Source organism: Prionailurus bengalensis, chromosome B3 (assembly GCF_016509475.1).
Source record: "Prionailurus bengalensis isolate Pbe53 chromosome B3, Fcat_Pben_1.1_paternal_pri, whole genome shotgun sequence".
Classification (NCBI taxonomy): domain Eukaryota; kingdom Metazoa; phylum Chordata; class Mammalia; order Carnivora; family Felidae; genus Prionailurus; species Prionailurus bengalensis.
This window is the reverse complement of record NC_057355.1, coordinates 136,106,100-136,123,475: the sequence shown is the minus strand read 5'-3', so window position 1 is coordinate 136,123,475 and position 17,376 is coordinate 136,106,100. Positions and strand designations below refer to the sequence as shown.

Genomic DNA, 17,376 nt, shown 5'->3' with positions numbered 1-17,376 from the left:
TCCCAGGAATTTTCATCTTAAGGAGAGAAATGTTTTTTGTCTTTATACTTGTCCACAGAAGATGGATGTTAGCTGAACCCACTGTGGTAATCATTTCACAATATATGCACATCAAACCATCACACTGAAGCCTTGAACTTCTACGGTTATGTACGTCAACTATTTCTCAATGTAAGTGGGGGGGGGGAACAAACTTTTAATTGCAAACCAACCACTATTAGAAACACACCCAGAAGCAGAGCCCCCACAGATGTGTGTTACTGCAATGAACAGGCACCCCATTTCTCAATGGGGTTCCCAGACAGTGACAGAGACTGGAAGGGGCAGTGGAAGGCTCCATTTCCAAATCATCTTTTCCCACCCATCCATTGATAATTATGGATAAGGATATAGGCTCACAACTCAGACCATCCAAATTAAAAGGCTCCACAGGGAATATTTAGGGCAGTGAAACTATTCCGTCTGATCCCATAATTGTGGACACACGTCATCATAGATTCATCCAAACTCATCAGAAGTACAACACAAAGAGTGAATCCTGATGTAAACTCTGGACGTTAGTTTGCAACAAATGTACCACAGTAATGCAAGACGTTAGTAGGGGAAGCTATTGATACAGGAATTCTATTTGCCACTCAATCTTTCTATAAACCTACAACTGCTCCACAACAGTCGATTAAACACACACACACACACACACACACACACACACACACACACACACACACACACACACACCCTTGGCCTCGCTTCTTGCTAGCTTGGTGACTCTGGACTAGTTATTTCATCTGAGTCTCCTTTCCTCATCTGCAAAATGAAGACACTAACAGCACACACCTAAAGGGAGGTTAGGAGGAGCAGGTGGTAGCCACCATGACGACAATGACAGTGACAGCAGGAGCCGTGTGCTTGGGACACCTGAAACACTAAATGCCTCCATAAATCGTGTGGTCTCAGTCTTACAGCAGCCCTGTGAGACAGGTAGGGACTGCTGCTATCCTCAGTTGACAAAATAGAAAACCTGAAGCATAGAGAGATTATGTAAGTTGCCCAAGGTCACACAGCCGGCCAGCGGGGGGGCTCAACCCCACACATCTACCTTCACCCCGTCAAACGGCCTTCTCCAAGAAACGAGCTGGTGCTTGCTGGGGAAGGAGCCCTTTCTGGCGGCTGGAGAGAGCACCAATACCGGGACCCAGATCTTTGGTCCCTAAGCCATTTGATTCTCTGTAATAACATCCCTACTCCCAACCCCCCAAAAGCAAAGAACGATCCCTCTGATGATGAGCTGCCGTCTTCCTGGGCCTCCACTTGTGATCGGGCTGGTGGCTGTGCAAGCCCATCAGCATTCCAAGGTGGTTGGGGACCCTTTACCCAGGAAACCACCTGACTCTGCAGGTTGCCCCACCCAGCAAACCCCCTCCCCGGGCCGGAACTTCTGTCCCTGCCCCCCCCCCCAGGGCCATAACTGGACTGACCTCGCTGCACCCAGTAACTAGTTCAATCCTTGCTTCTCTGAGTCAGGGTTTGCGTTTACGTAACAACTTTAAAACTTCAGATGTGCTGATCTCCCAAGCCTGCTGAAGCAGCATTCGAACAGACACTGGGTCAGAATCCAGACGCTGAGCCACGTCCCCAGTAGCACCTCACCTCCACACCCACATCCTGCTGTACTTTCTGCAGCTCTAGGTCCCCTCCTCCCACCCCACCCCTGCTTTCTCATGCTTTCCGCACCTCTGCTCCCCACACACGGGCGCCTACAGAGACCCACTGCAGCGCTCACCTGCTCAGTGACCTCATCTCCTCCCAACCCAGCCTCCACGTCAACTCCCGTGTGCGGGCCCGCCCCACCACCTTCACCACCCCCCTCTCCTCCCACTGTGGCCGTGCATCAGCCCTGGCACAGAATCACGGGCGAGAATCAGAGCCAGCTTAACCGTTGAAGAGCCTCCATCAAGAGCCCACATCCACCACTCTGCTCTCCTGAAAGCCTAGGAACCGCCTCCGTCCCCAGATCTCTTTCATGTACCTGTCACCCCAGCAGCCGTCTTTTCCCAGCCTTCCTTCCATGGACACCAAAAGTTTGCGTCCTCCCAAAATGCCTATGTTGAAGCCCTAAGCCCCGAAGTAATGATATTTGAAGATCGAGCCTTCGGGAGATGATCTGGGTTAGACCAGGTTGTGATGGCAGGGTTCTGGTCTGATGGGATCAGGGGCCTTACAGGAAGGGACCGCAGGGAGCTGGCTCTCACTCCCTCTCTCTCCTGGCCATGTGAGGGCACAGCAAAATGAGGGCCGTCCACAAGCAAGAGTTCTCATCAGAACCTGATCAGGCCTTTAGACTTCCAGCCTCTGGAATTGTGAGAAAAGACATTTCTGGTGTTTAAGCCACCCGGTCTTTGGAATTCTATTATAGCAGCCTGAGCAAAGATAGACACATAGTCATCAGCCATTTCAAATTGAAGACTATCTGAAAAGCAGAAAACCAGGAGTGCCTGGGGGGCTCAGTCGGTTGAGCATCTGACTTTGGCTCAGGTCATGACCTCGCGATCCAGGAGTTCGAGGCCCATATCGGGCTCTGTGCTGACCGCTCAGAGCCTGGAGCCTGCTTCAGATTCTGTGTCTCCCTCTCTCAAAAGTAAATAAACATTGAGAAAAATATTTTTTTTAAGTCAAGAAGAGAAAGCAACAAACCAAACGAGACAAAGCAAATCCCTCCAGGATCAATGGTGGGGGTGTGAGGAGGGGGCAAAGCTCCCCTCTCTTTTTTCGAATACGGGCATAGGATATTGGGCACACAAGTGAAGAGGTAGGACATTGCAGAGGACAGAGCACTGATGACTTCAAATGTGAGGGAAAAGGCAGCTAAAGGAGGGGGGAGGAGGACCCACCCCAGCTTTACAGCCAACGTGTAAAGTAACACCTCATTGTCCAGAGCAAAAAAACCTAACAGTTTTTCAATTTAGAGGTTAGTCCTGCAAGGTGGGCCAACTGCCAACATCCCAAATCTTCAAAATATTTTTTAAAAAATTTGTTTTGAGGGGGAAAAAAATACACATTTGGCAGGATCCCTACTTAACTTGTCCTCATAAAATTCAATTAACAGATAGTTTCCCGGTACCTATAATTCACAAGCACTGTATCGTGTCTGGGGGACGCAGATAAGAAAAGAAAATAAGGACAATGGAAGCTAACGTCTAAGCATGTAAGAATTCCAAGGGTATCAATTCGTTGATTTCTAACAATCCTCTGAGGTGGATGTAATTATCACCCCCTTACTGTCCCAGAAGGAAAAACTGAAGCATATGCTCGGTTTAAAAAGCAAACAACGCTCAGTCGGGAAGTAAACAATAGAACAATGCACAATTGTGTCTACAAAGAACAAGGACAAGAGAACCGGTGACCAGAAGGCTATTGGGGCACCTGGGTGGTTCAGCTGGTTGAGCGTCCGACTTTGGCTCAGGTCACCATCTCGCGGTTTGTGAGTTCGAGCCCCATGTCGGGCTCTGTGCCGACAGTTTGGAGCTTGGAGCCTGCTTCAGATTCTGTCTCTGTCTCTCTCTGTCCCCCCTCCCCCTCATGCTCTCTCAAAAATAAACATTAAAAATAAAATAAAATAAAAAAGGAGCCTACTTTGGGTTGGGTAATCAGAAGAGGCCCATGGGACATGTCAATGACAACCCATTTTGGAGGATCGAGGGGGAACAGCATGGTTCCCAGAAGCTCCAAAAGTCAGCCACAGGACATGCTCGCCACCAGTCCTAATCTCACAGGTCAGAGGTAGGCCCAGGCATCCATATTTGTCAGAGCCTCCAGGTGACAGAATCCCGGGTTCCTCCCACTCAGGTGCCACTGCCAGAGACATGTGAAAACTCTAGTTCCTGAAGGTTTGTCTCCACCCCCAAATTCCTACATTGAAGCCCTAGTCTCCCAAGGTGATGGGAGTCTGGGCTGGGACTTCTGGGAGGTGACTGGGTTTGGAAGAGGCCATGAGGGTGAGGTCCCCATGGTGACAGGAGTGCCCTCATAAGAAGGGGAAGAGAGACCAGAGCTCAGATTCTCTCTCCACCCGGTGAGCACACAGGGAGGCAGCTACCTGCAAGCCAGGGAGCGGGCCCTCACCCAGAACCATGTCTGGGCTCCCCAGCCTCCAGAGCTGTGAGAAATACACATCTGAGCCACCCCGTCTGTGGCATTTTGTTAGGGCAGCCCGAGCTAAGACAGTTCAAAGTCACGGCCTCTCATTCCTATTCCATGCGTTTTGCGTGGAGGGACCCACCTCTCTTCTGCAGTGCTCCCTCTTCATAGACTGTGAAAGAAAAATGTAAGTCCTAAGAGGCACCGATCTCTGGGGGAAGATAAGGACTTTCCCACAGACCTCAGGGGTCAAAAATGATGATGATTTTTTTTTTTTTAAGCTTCCCTACATTCAAAAATGAAACCCACTGGTTTCCAGGAAAGTCTCTAGGTTATCCCAAGTCTTAGCCTTCATTCAACATTCCAATACTTAACTGAATGCCTACAAAGGGTCAGGCAGCATCCTGGCTCAGTGCTTCTGGGCCGGTAGTGTGCACGAGCATTGCTCCCGGGGATCTCGTTGGGATGCAGATTCTGATTCAGGAGGCCTGGGTGGACCTGAGACTCTGCATTCCCGACAAGCTGCCAGATGATGCCAATCCCACTGGACAGCAGGTCTCTAGCCCAGTGAGCGTCAACCCTGGCTTCATCTTGGACTCACCAGGGAGCTCTTAAAAAGTACAGATCCCCGGGCCCCAGAGCAGTGAAATCAGACACTCCAGGGACAGAACCGGAGCATTTCAGAAGCTCTTCCAGGGCTGAAAGATGTGGGCAGAGCTAAGAGTCACTCTTCTGAGCACAGAGCAGTGAGCGAGGTAGCCCTCAAGGGGAACAGAGGACAAGTAAGCTACTTTAGATGGCGATACAAGTCACAGAGATACAAGGTAATGTGATGGGGGAGGTACCCAAGCCGTGACGCGAATAATGAGATGGGAACACCAGCAAGGCCTGGGGAAGTGGCCCAAGGTGGAGCAAAGAGCCCATTTTCCACCTCGAGACTTAAGAAACCACCAGAGCAGGGTACCGTTCAGGTTTTCTGGAAAAGAAACTATTCCTTACAAAAACATGAACTTTTGTTGACTGTCCATGGGGGGCAGGGGCAGGGGTGCACTTTAGCTCTAGATGTTCTGACAGAGCAGGAAATTCTTAAAGCCCCATCTCCCCACATGCCTAAGAGACCTCATCTGGCAGACCAGGACTGGGGGTCCCCTAGCCTGGGGAGACAGATGCAGAACAGAAACTTCAGAGGATGCAAGAACCCTCCGTGGTTCTTTAGGGGCAACTCCTTTAACTGTGTAGAGAAGAGAGTGGTCACCCTCTGTCACGCTCTGAAACTCTAAGTGGGAGGAAGTTCTGATCCACCTGTACCAAAGCAGCGGCCTGGGGATGGGACCCTGTAAGGGAACAGTTACAAAGAGTCGAGCGCCTGCTCGGACCAGAAGCAGAGCCCGGGACTCAAGTGTATGCCAGCCCAAGCCCAGCCCTCCCCCCCTCCCCAGCGCCCCCCACCAGCAATTAGCTTAGGGAGTCATGTGACCCAAGCCAAAAGAACTTGACTACCTCCGAAGCGCCACCGGTACCCCTCCCAGCACTGTGAGGTCTGGGAGGACAGAAAGCTGGAGCCTAGTAACCACCTGCCCACGCCGGAGGACTTCCGAGTCCAGAGACAGAGAGAAACTGAGTCATGACACTTCACCTTTGATCTCACGCTTTCAGGGACTGACCCGATAAATTCCCTTTGGCACTAAACCCAGTTTGGGCACGTTTTCTGTCTTTGCCCTAGAGGCCTGCCTCATCTGGAGCCCAGGACTACGCCAACTACTTCAGACCTGGTCCTCTGAGCCCCTGGAGGGTTCCCGGGGGGGTTGGTGACTGTGCGCAGGGCCTCTGCCATCCTTCTGCCTCACAGAATGTTCCCTATGTCAGGAGCCCGTCTTCTACAGGACAGTAAGCTACTTGACAAAGCTGCCTCTTAAGCTTGCTTATACACCCTCCCCAAGTGCCCATCGGAGGGCTGGACACACTACAGCAGGCGTGTGCTACGTGCTTGTGAAATGACAGGGGGCCCGGGGATGAGGTAGCTAGAAAGAAGTCGGGAGTCAGCCCCCACCTGGGCTGCAGGAAAACTAGAGCAGGTGCAACAGAATGGGGAGGGCGTGGGATCCAGACCCAGGTGACCCAGGAATGCTCCTGACCGCCAAGAGCTCTTGGGGAGTCACTAAACTTCTGAACGTCCCATTCTTCATCTTTGCAAAAACCCTGGAAGGATTAAGTGCTTCATACTCAAAATGTCCTTTCACTCCATCATCCGAAGCTTTATGGAATCCTCTCTGCACGCAGGGCCTGATTTCAGAAACAGTCAACCAAAAGCATAACCCACGGGTGTTCACTATTGCCAAAGATACTATTTCCGATACCCTCTCTGTAAGGGGGACAAGGCCAGGTCTTCCTGCCGAATAGGATGCCTGTTCGGGTAGTCGGGTAATTTTTGATGAGACAGTACACTGAAGATACAGAAGCAATAAGGGGGCACAGGAGACTATCCCAAGAAATGGGGCTCTGTCTCAGCCAATGTGTCCAATGTGACAGAAGTTAGAGGAGGGCATAGCCTGACCAAGATGAGGGTACCAGAGAGCCAGAAACCAAAGATGCACTGCTCCAGATTCTTTACCCAGAGTAGCAAAGTGTCCCCGGCCCTTGCGGATGGTGCGGATTCCAGCGTCTCGGGTCCCCGGAGGGCACGGACCCCAACATTAGTCTCTGGCTGTACATGCATGTGTTCACCTGTCCCGTCCATGCCTCCACCCCTTCTGGTAATGAAAGATGTCCAAGGGAGGTTAAATGACTGGATGAGCACTGTGGCTGGGAGAATTACCTGGAATTTCTCAGGAATCGATGGTCCAAGTTCAAAGTCAATCCCAGCAGCTTCTCTGCAGGCCTGTACTCACCTACCCTCCCTGCCCCCACGTGGCCTTCTCAGAAGGCATCCTGAGGGAAGGGAGGTGGATGCTGTAGTAAAACAGGCTTTGAGGGAGAACCCTGGCCTCCTATGCCCGTGGAACTAAGCATTTTAATCACACAGGCCTAGATCCCAATGCCAGCTTCACCACCCAGAAGTCCTGTGACTTTGAGCGACTCCTATCTTCTCCCTAGAGGTTTCCTGACGTGTAGAATGCAGAGAAGGCATGCCTACGAAAATAAGTCAAGACTGCCATCCAAACCTGCATCTTTGCCCTGGATTTCCACTTCCTTTTACACACAGCCTTACACGATCTGACCTTACCAGATTCTTCCAACAACCCCAGAACAGGAAGTCCTATTCTGCCCATTTTACCAATGAGAAAACAGACATAAAAAGATAATGTGGCTTCCGGGCAACTCGGTGGAAGAGCCAAGTGGTCCCCATCTACAATCTCAAGTTCTCAACGGGCTTTTGAACACTTCACCCCACTGGATCCTTCCCACAATAGACCCCCAAGTGTTGGAGCCAGAACTCAAGCCCGGGACTGCCCAGAGGCCTGGGCGGCTTCTATTTGCCTCACTGCTTGCCGGTACACTCCCGGGATTCTTCTTCCCCTATTTAAGCAAAACCTGCCTGTGGCAGAACAGATAAAATGTCATTTCTGGGTCCCTACGGCCTCTGAGCCCCTGGAGGAGCCTGAAGGGGAACATCGGAATTGCCACCAGCAGAATCCATTTTCCGAGCTGGCACCATACCCTGGGAACTTCCACTGCACACACAGACCCCAGCCTCCACAGCGTCCTACCCCTGCAGATGCCCTGGCATGCTGTGACCCTCACGGGAGGGTCATCCCAAAGTGCCACCTGCCACGGCAGCTGCATTTGCTGCCCTGAGAGTTCCATCAGATGGATACCGTGAGCAAAAGGGAAAGAAAACAAAGACTCCCCCGCCCAGCCCCGGGCAAACAAAATCAAGACAGCCTTTAGGAGCGTGGTGAGAACAAAAAAAAAAAAAATGAAATTTTAAAACTCTCCAATGTGACCTTTCCTGTTGCTGGGTAAAGAAAGTACTAGAGTTGCTTAGCAGCACAACTGATTAATGCCTGTACGTCACCTTTTCTATGCCTGACAGCTACCCTTTCCCACCCAGGTTCATCAAAGCACCTGTCTCAGCTCTGGCTGTAACGTCCACATAAGCACCATCTGGAGGCCAAATGCCTTGAGGCAAGGGGGAGACGGATTTCTTACCAGGATCCGTGCAATTCTTAGCTGTCTGAGTCCCGTTCATTGGTGCCATCAGTTTTCTATTCCTCCATGTATCTGGTAGAACATGTTTGCTAGCAGAAGCCGTTTTATGCCCTGGATTGGAAAAGAAGTCACAAACACCGTTAGGTCAAAATGGTGCTTTCTTCCAATGACCTTACACGTCTGTATCTGGCTACATAAGCAACAGCCCTGTTTGACTACTCGAGCCACCCGTAGGGAGTGAGACAACGATTAGAAGCACAATATCACCTGCTTACACTCCGTAATCTGTTTCTTAGATCTGGTCCATTGTTTCTAGTCCCAGATGGGTCAGCATGTGATCTGACCTTGGCCAAGAGCACTCAGCCCCTCACAGGGTAGGTAACCATGAAGTTCTCATCCAGTAAACATGCTCAGGTGTCCCTGCCCCTGACGAACTACAAATGGATTATTAGGTCAGCAAAAAGGGGGGAAAAGGTTGATGGGATCTGGCCCAGAGCTTCTCACCCTTGAAGATCCACAGAAATCACTTGGGGACCTTGTCGAAATGCAGATTCTATGTCAGTAGGTCTGGGCTGGGCCCTGGATTTCTGTACTAACAAGCTCCCAGGTGATGCTAATTCTGCTGGTCCAAGAGCCACACTGAGTTACAAGGGACATCAGCGGTGTGGATGCCAGTGACCAAACACTGTTAAACTCCTAAAGGTAATTTCTGATCTAGCAAATAAAAACGATCCTCACTTTAAGAGCTTCAAAGTATTCATTTACCTCTCCTGATGTGCACACAGCTTCAGCTGGGTAATAACAACTCTTCTATAATGCTGACACCTAAGAGCCTCTAAGCATTTTGTTTTTTCTGGGGTGTAACTGAGGGGGAAAATACACGGACTCGGCCCAAATGCAAAGCACCTGGTTAAGATGTTCAAATAACCTTCCTGGGTTTCTGTTGGAAAGAGCCATTTTTTTTTTTTACCTTATGTTCTCAAATCACAAAGTTGGGGTTTTGAAAAACAGTTTAAGAGTTTAATGAAGTTCCACCTGATTTTCACCTATCACTGTAAACCTCTCTAGATTGTCCCTAACTGCTCAAAAAGGCACTTCCTGCTTTATCTCCACCCTCCGGGTTGCTAAGTCACCTGCATTTTTCTTTTCTTTTCTTTTTTAATATGAAAAAGTAAAAGGTCCACAGCGCCCAACTAAAAACTGGAGTGTTAGCCAAGTGACTGTCCTCTGAAGATTCCACATGGGCTCACATCCCCCACTCCACCCCCAAACAGATTTTTTTTTTTTCCTAAATTTCTTTCTCCACCTCAGATTTGCATATCCTAAGAGACTCCCAAATCACTCGGTCTTGGATGAAGGAGTGCGGCTTCTGGTTCCAGACACAAGTGCTCTCCCCTACCGTGGGGATTAAAAGGAGTTAAGCGATGCTGAAACATGGCAGAAACCTCCCGAGGGGATTGCCCCCGACGTTTTCAGGGTTTGGAAGAGGATGCATCAGGACCCTCAGGGAGCTCCTTTGGCCGCGGGGAGGGCATGGATGAGACCCAGTGCCCAGCCTCAGAATCCGGGTTTTTGAGAAACGCGGAACACAACCCTCTCCGCTCGCAAAATTGGAAAGCGGACCACTCAGTTCGGTCCTCCCGAAGCTAAGAGAATTCACACCTGAACCCCGCCCCTGCGCCGCCCGTTCCCCCACGCACTCTGGGGACAGGACTCGGGAACGGAGGGGCCCCATGTTCAGGCTTTCATCTTAGTAACACAGAACTGCAGCCGCGTCCCGAGCCCCCAGGGGCCGCGCGCAGCTCAGGGAAACGGGGACCACAGCTCAAAGCGTCGATGTCAGCCCTCCTGGGTGCGCTCTACCTGCCGGGTGGGGAGGGGACGGGACCGGATGAACCCTTGGGACCAACGTGGCAGGGAAGGAAAGGGAGACGTCTCGGAGCTGCCCGTCGGCTCCCCAGCCCAAGCCCCTCAACTCCCGGGGCGGGACCGCACCGGCACCTACCCAAGCTGCCAAAGAGGCCGGACGCACAGCACACCAGAGCCAGCACCGCGCACACGAAGCCAACTTGCCGCGGCAGCATCTCTCGCCTCCTGCGAACTTTGCGCGGCCGGAGGGGCCCGCGGAGGGCCATCCTGGAGCGCCTGGGTGCCGTCCCCGGGAGAGGATGGGGAGCTTCGGCGGCCGGAGTGCTAGCTGTGGCCGAGCGGCGCTAGGGCTGGAGCGGGCGAAGCTCAGAGGCCAGAGGCTCCGGGCCAAAGCTTCATGGCCCGCGGGCGAGGTCGGCGGGGCGGCTGGGAGAAGGGAGGTGGGGGCGCGCGGCGCAGCCGGAGCTCAGAGTCCCGCGCGCGGCGTGCGCGCTCCGCGCACCATGGCTCCGGGGCGAGGAGGCGATGCCGGCACGGTGGCGCTGGCGGCCCTGGTCCGTAGGGCTGGCGCAGTCGCGGCGCTGGAGCCGCTACCTGCCCGCTCAGCCTCGGCGCGCTCGCCCGGCCGCGGCCCCGGCAGCAGCGTCCGGGGGCCCCCGCGGGGAGCACTCAGTGCGCCCCCGCGCCCCGCGCCGCCGCTCCCACTCGCAGCATTCTCCCCCTCCAAGTTTGTCGGCGGCCGCCCAACAGCAGTGCCCCCCTGCTTCCCGGCGAGCCAAGCCCGGCGGCCCAGCGCGCGCAGGGAGAAGGCAGACTGCTTCCGCGGGACCCGCGACCCTCGCCGCGAGTGGCCTCCACGCCAGCCCTCCCGGGGGCGAGCTCTCCCCGGGAACTTTCTCTCCGGCTGCCAGCGCCTGCGTCTGCGAGGCCGTGGCGCCTCCCGCCCGCAGCTCTCGCCTCCCTTCTCCTCCCCTCCCGCCCGCCTCTCACCCCCCTCCCCAGCACGTGTACTCCTCCCCGAGGGCGCGCTCGCCCGTGCGCTCCTCCCTTCCCCCCCGGGGAGGCTCAACTACTGACCAATATAATCGCCCCCCCACTCCCTCCCCTATGGAGCCGAAACAATCCCTTCTCTACCCTCGGAGGCTGCTGCAGAGAGGAACAGGTTCTGGCAACGCAGGGACTCTCGGAACGAGGATTTCTGTCGCGCGGCCGCTCCTGTGCGGGCTCCCCACGACCCCCGAGGCGACCCGCGCCCCCCGCACCGCCGCCTCCCCCTCGGGGCGGGAGATGCACGGGAAGATTAATTGCTCGAGCGGAGCTAACAAACAGGCTGGCACCGAGCCAACAGGCGCCCGCGCCCGCCGGGACCCGCTCCTGCAGGGCTCTCGGGGCGGGCGGGGGGAGCCGGCGGCGGGGGCGCAAGGCCGACCTGCAAAACGCTCCGGGTCAGGCAGAGGGAGAAAACCCCAGAGTTAACGCGGCCCCGCCACCCAGAGTTGAGCTTTTGATGTTCTGCAGCCTTGCCGCTTTGCAGGGCTCTGTGGTTTGGGTTGGTTTTTTCTCCTGGTCTCTGACCGGCCCTCTAGGGTAAACCGCTTTTAAAAATGGGGCAGGAGGGAGAATTTCAGAAGACGAGCAGCTGGAGTGGAATCCAGGTGCAAGCAAGTGGTGGGGCCCTGCGAAGGAAGGGCCTCAGCCCAGAGGGCTTGCGACTGACTACCCCTGGGACTGACTTCCTTCCCTGGCCAATTCATCGCGCACCTAGTTAGGACCTGCTAGGGGTTAAGTCCACTTAAAATCCTTTTTTTGGAGCAAGGCCAGATCTGTTTAATTAAATAAATACACACCCACCGTGCGCAGGGACCTGTGCCAAGTGGCAGCCAGCGAACAAAACAAAACAACCAAAAAAAAAAAATGTGTAAGATTCTGCCCCAGCTTTCAAGGAACCCTAAATCAAAGGGGAGCCGGACCCTCGGATAAACTACTGTTTAATAAGTCAGTTCTAAAAGTCACTGTTCTGCAGAACGTGCATGTTCCCGTCACTACCTAAAATGTGGTCCACGGCAGCGTGAGCCTTGCCTGGAAACTTGGAAAAAATGGAGGCTCCAAGTCTCCAGCCCAGACCCCCTGACAATGTGCATTTTTTATTTTTATTTTTTTTTTACATTTATTTATTTTTGAGAGAGAGAGAGACAGTGCACGAGCGGGGGAGGGGAGAGAGAGAGAGAGGGAGACACAGAATCCCAAGCAGGCTCCAGGCTCCGAGCTGTCAGCACAGAGCCGGACACGGGGCTCGAACTCATGGACCCCGAGATCACGACCTGAGCCGAAGTCCGAGGCTTAACCGACTGAGCCACCCAGGCACCCCAGAATGTGCATTTTTAACAAGACCTTCTGGAGATCTGTGTCACATCCAGGTGTGAGAAGCATAGCCCTTTCAAGCCTGTCCCAGTGCCTCTAGCTGATCACCATCCGCATGGCTCCTCCTAGTCTAAGCAGGGACAATTGTGTTTGTGTTAGAACACAAGTAAATACCTAGAGGGCCTGGGGAGGGAGAAGGCTCACTAATTATTTTCAGCAGCCCCGTTTCAGTGGCTACAAAGATACTGAAGGCATGAACACAAGACTAATTGTGGTGGAAACCCCTAGAGGAAATGAAATGGAAAAGGCGGTGTTGGTCTCATACAGAACAGCCCAGGGCTCTTTTTTGTCTATAGAGATGCCTTACTTACCATTAAGGCTTATCCCCCATATTGGTGACAAAAAAAAGGTACTTTTCATACTATTGCCGAATTTTCTTCTCATCGATTAGCCTGTACAAGGACGCGTTTATCAATAGCAAGTAGAAAACCATAGAACGTGTTAAATATACCATTTCGAAAGCTAGCCAAGAGCCCTTGGCATCAAATCGAAGCCAACAGAAAAAGCTGAAGTGTTAATATGCTGTTGTCCTCTCCATAAGACAACCTTAGGGTCACATTGGTTAAAACAACTCCAAAAAAAAAAAAAAAAAAAAAAACTCCAATAAACAAAATGGCTTCTGGTTACTGGGATTTAATATTATCTAAAAACTTTTGTCTGTGGAGCTCACCTAGGGCTGTTTAAAACAAATTTTTGAATCCAAAACAGGCCAAAGGAGTCAACGGGTATCTGCCATTAAACATTTAGCCAGCTCTTTAATACAGCATTTGTGTCCTTTGACATCTTATACCTATGTTCAGTTAGTAGTTAGAACCCTTGGAATAATTTCATACGCACAAATGGGTTCCTTGGATCTGACAGTTTAAAAAGCAATTTGTCTGAATTGTACTTTTTGCTTCATTTAAATAGTGGCCATTACCAAATAGCCTGTGCTGCAGCTCTAATGACTCACCCCTGCAGAAGAGAGAATTGGGTTTTATGTACCTTTCAGACTCAAAGCATTCAGGAGCATTTTCTAAGTCAGCAAGGCTATGGGGACAAATGGAAAATGCATTTCTGGGTTTATCTTAGGCCCTAGGTCTGGCTTCAATGCCACTGGATTCAGAGTATCTCCACCCCCCCCCCACCCCCTGCCGCCACTGCCCGGCCCCTGTGACAGTGTTTTCTTCTGATGTAACATAGTAGGAGACCATCCACAAAGTCAAACAGTTTGGGCCATTTTAATAGGAAGGCTCAGTCTGTAGGGATAGATACAATTTTTTTTCTAATGTTTACTTATTTTGAGAGAGAGAAAGAGAGAGAGAGAGACTGAGTACGAACAGGGGAGGGGCAGAGAGAGAGGTAGACACAGAATCCGAAGCAGGCTCCAGGCTCTGAGCTGTCAGCACCGAGCCCGACTCGGGGCTTGAACTCACAAATTGTGAGATAATGACTTGAGCTGAAATCAGACGCTTAACCGACTGAGCCACCCAGGTGCCTCCCAATATATTTTTCTTAAAAATCCTTTCCTATGACATGCAGAACCTGACCATTTAATTCTTCTTGATTTTTTTCAAGTTTACTAGAATGACCTTCTCTATAAATTCTAATTCCTCTTGCTCTGCCTTTCAACGTTTATTTATTTTTGGGACAGAGAGAGACAGAGCATGAACGGGGGAGGGGCAGAGAGAGAGGGAGACACAGAATTGGAAACAGGCTCCAGGCTCCGAGCCATTAGCCCAGAGCCCGACGCGGGGCTCGAACTCACGGACCGCGAGATCGTGACCTGGCTGAAGTCGGACGCTTAACCGACTGTGCCACCCAGGCGCCCCTTGCTCTGCCTTTCAGATGGCTGTAGGTATCAGTCAGCCCCAGCAAGGGCAGCGGTTCTCAGTCCTGAGCATGCCTCAGAATCTCCTGGAAGGTGTGTTAAAACTCAGATTGCTGAGCCCCACCATAGGGATTCAGATTCAGTAAGTCCGAGGTGGGGCCCGATAATTTGTATTTCTAACAAGTTTCCAGGTGAAACTCATGCTGCTGGTCCAGGGACCACCCCCCCCCCCCCCACTTTGAGAACCACGGGGCTAGCTTATGCCATGGTGACCATAAGATACAACAATAAAACAACACAATTTTGTTTTAGAGTAGCAAAATGTGCACCCCCAAAATATGCCACTTTGGCATAAGGATTATTTTGAGCTGAAGGCAAATGAGAAGAAGCAGATACAAGAAACACTCTCTGCCCTTCCTCTAGTTATGTAAAAGGGGGAATTTGTAAAGGCGCTTCCCCCACACCAGTAAGGACAGAAGTTAATCAGTGGTGACAACTCTAGATCCTTATCAGCCCGGAGACAATGCCAGAGGGATCTATCTAACAAATTCTGCTAAAACTAGCCCTTATCTACCACTGGCTCCCCCTATATTTCCCTTCTCACAAGCTGCCACCCCATGGAAGCTCAAAGTCTTTTTCCTTTGTCTTGTCATTGGCTAAAAGTGTAACGTTCTTTTGTTCAGAGTCTATACAAACCCAAGTTCTTTTTTGAAAAAAAAAAAAGTTTATTTCTTTATTTAGAGAGACAGAGACAGGGTGAGCAGGGGAGGAGCAAGAGAGAGAGGGAGAGAGAGAATCCCCAGCGTACTGTCAGCATAGAGACCAACGCGGGGCTCAATCCCACAAATCGCGAGATCACGACCTGAGCTGAAATCAGGAGTCGGCCACCCCACTGACTGGGCCACCCAGGCGCCCCTCTAAGCCCAAGTTCTAACCACCCCTTTGAGTGACTGATTGATTGCTGAGTGCTCCCGTGTGTATGCATGATGCACATGTTAGTGAACTTCTGTTTGTCTTTCTCTTGTTAACCTGTCTTTCCTTGATCTAATTTATAGGACTCTGGCCAATGAACCTAAGGTGGCTAAAGGGGAAATGGTTTTTCTTCCCCCACACTTGTCCTGTGTGTCTTGGGGACAGCTACTCAGGTACCTGGGAGCAGCCACAGTCTCAAACATGGCTCTTCACCAGGAGACTTCTGGAGGATCTTGCACTGGCAAAGGAATACGCTGGTCTGGAAGGGACATGCTTGCTGCTCCCCACCAGTCATCGGCCAAAACCAGTGGCGTGGTCCCACCAAACCACCATGAGGTCCTGTATTGCCATTCTTTTCCTGCTAACTGAGTTCTCAGCCCTGCAGTGGACAGCCCCGGGGAAAACTCCAGGGCAAACCTCAGCCCTTTCCCTTGCTTTCTAGGACCTTTCCTGCCTGCCCCTCCCCGCTCCCCAGTACAATTGGTCCTGCTTGTTGCAGAGCCCCTGGCCTGTATCCCCATTACACAGCCCGTGGCAATGATCGAGAGTATCCATCTCCTGCTGGCAGGTGAGGGCCTCAAGGACTTGCTGTCTTATCCACGGCTGTGCCCAGCACATCAGGTGCTTAATAAATAAAGTATTCGTGCAGTGAATAAATAAACACATTTTGGCTACAATGTGAGGCAGGTAAAAAAAAAAAACAGCTGCCCCTGTTAGGTGGTGCCTGTTCTCACCATCACTGTAGCGCCCCCCTAAGTTTCCACTCATCTTCACTGTCAAGGTCACCAGGGACCTGTGGCTACATCCCAGCAGAATCTGACACTCTTGATCTCACCTTTCTCTCAGTAGTCACATCCGGGACTTTCTGGAAGGTGCGTGCTTCTGGGTTTTCTCTTCCTTCTCTGACCAGCTCTTCCTTCAGCCCTCTGGCCTCCTGTTCTGGGCCCTTTTTCTCACTCCGGAGAGCTCATCGGTTCTCTGCATGGCGTTGTTTATCCTCTGCTGCTGACTCCTAAGTCTGGAGCTGGAGCTGGGGCCTCCTCAGGAATTTGGTCCCGTGTGTTCAGGGGATTGCTAAAATTACAAATCTGGGCCTCATCCTTGTCTTCCTGCCCCTTCCCCTCCCGTGCCAGTCTGTCGCCCCTAGGACCTCTGATCGGTCCACCTCTTGCCATCCCCACGGGCTCAATGCCTCACCCGATCCCTGCAGCAGCCTTCTTAACCAGTATCTCTAAGGCCAGCCTTCCCAGCACATTCCTGTCTCCACTCAGCAGCTAGAGTAATCTTACCCAAGGAGGAAAATCCGATTATGTCCCTTTCTTCTGTGAAACCCTCAGACACTCCCTGTTGCTCTCAGGACAGACTTCCAGCTTTGTAGCTCAGCATATAGGACCCTGCGTGATCTGTTCCGGCTTCTCCACGTTGGCTGCACGATCAATTCACCTGGGGAGGTTTTCAGCCACTGGGGGGCGGGGAGGGGGGCACGGGGCCTTGGTATTTTATCCGGGCTGCAGCCAGGGTGGAGAACCCTGCTCCAGACCCTCACCACCCCCTGAAGCCCACCCCTTACCATGCCTTTCCTTGCTCCCCAGGCTCCAGCCAGCTAGTGAATCACTTTCTTGTTCTTCAGAGGTGACCCTTGTGTCATCTTTCTGGAACACACCTTCCCACCTCCAAAGCCCCCTCTACCTAGGACTGTGGACTGACTGTTTGTGCCCCACCCCCCAAATTCACACGTCGGAATCTTTTGCCCAATGTGATGGTGTTTGGAAGTGATTAGGTCAGGAGGGTGGAGCCTTATTAGTAAGCTCAGTGCCCTCATAAAAGGGGCTCCGAGGGCTCCCTCTCTCCTTCTGCCATGGGAGGACACAACGAGAAGATGACTATCTATGAACTAGGAAGTGGATCTCACCGGACTCAAAATCTGCTGCCACCATGATCTTGGACTTGCCAGTCTCCGGAACTGAAAGCTAAATGCCTGTTGTTTATAAGCCACTCGGTCTATGGTATTGTTATTA

At 52.1% G+C, this 17,376-nt stretch overlaps 1 protein-coding gene across 2 annotated transcripts in view; it reads right to left on the bottom strand.

Annotated features, from left to right (window-relative positions):
* The window catches only part of SLC24A4 (solute carrier family 24 member 4), a 172,250-nt gene extending 161,536 nt beyond the window's left edge, over window positions 1-10,714 (bottom strand). Inside the window, exons 1-2 of one of the 2 annotated variants that reach the window (XM_043556876.1) lie at window positions 10,292-10,714; window positions 8,287-8,397 (exon numbers count right to left, since the gene is read on the bottom strand). In XM_043556876.1, the coding sequence (XP_043412811.1) occupies window positions 8,287-8,397; window positions 10,292-10,421 (241 nt within the window). In that variant the 5' untranslated portion in view covers window positions 10,422-10,714. The remainder of the gene's footprint in view (window positions 1-8,286; window positions 8,398-10,291) is intronic. The other variant, XM_043556877.1, reaches the window with a different exon arrangement.
* Between the last annotated feature and the right edge of the window lie 6,662 nt (window positions 10,715-17,376).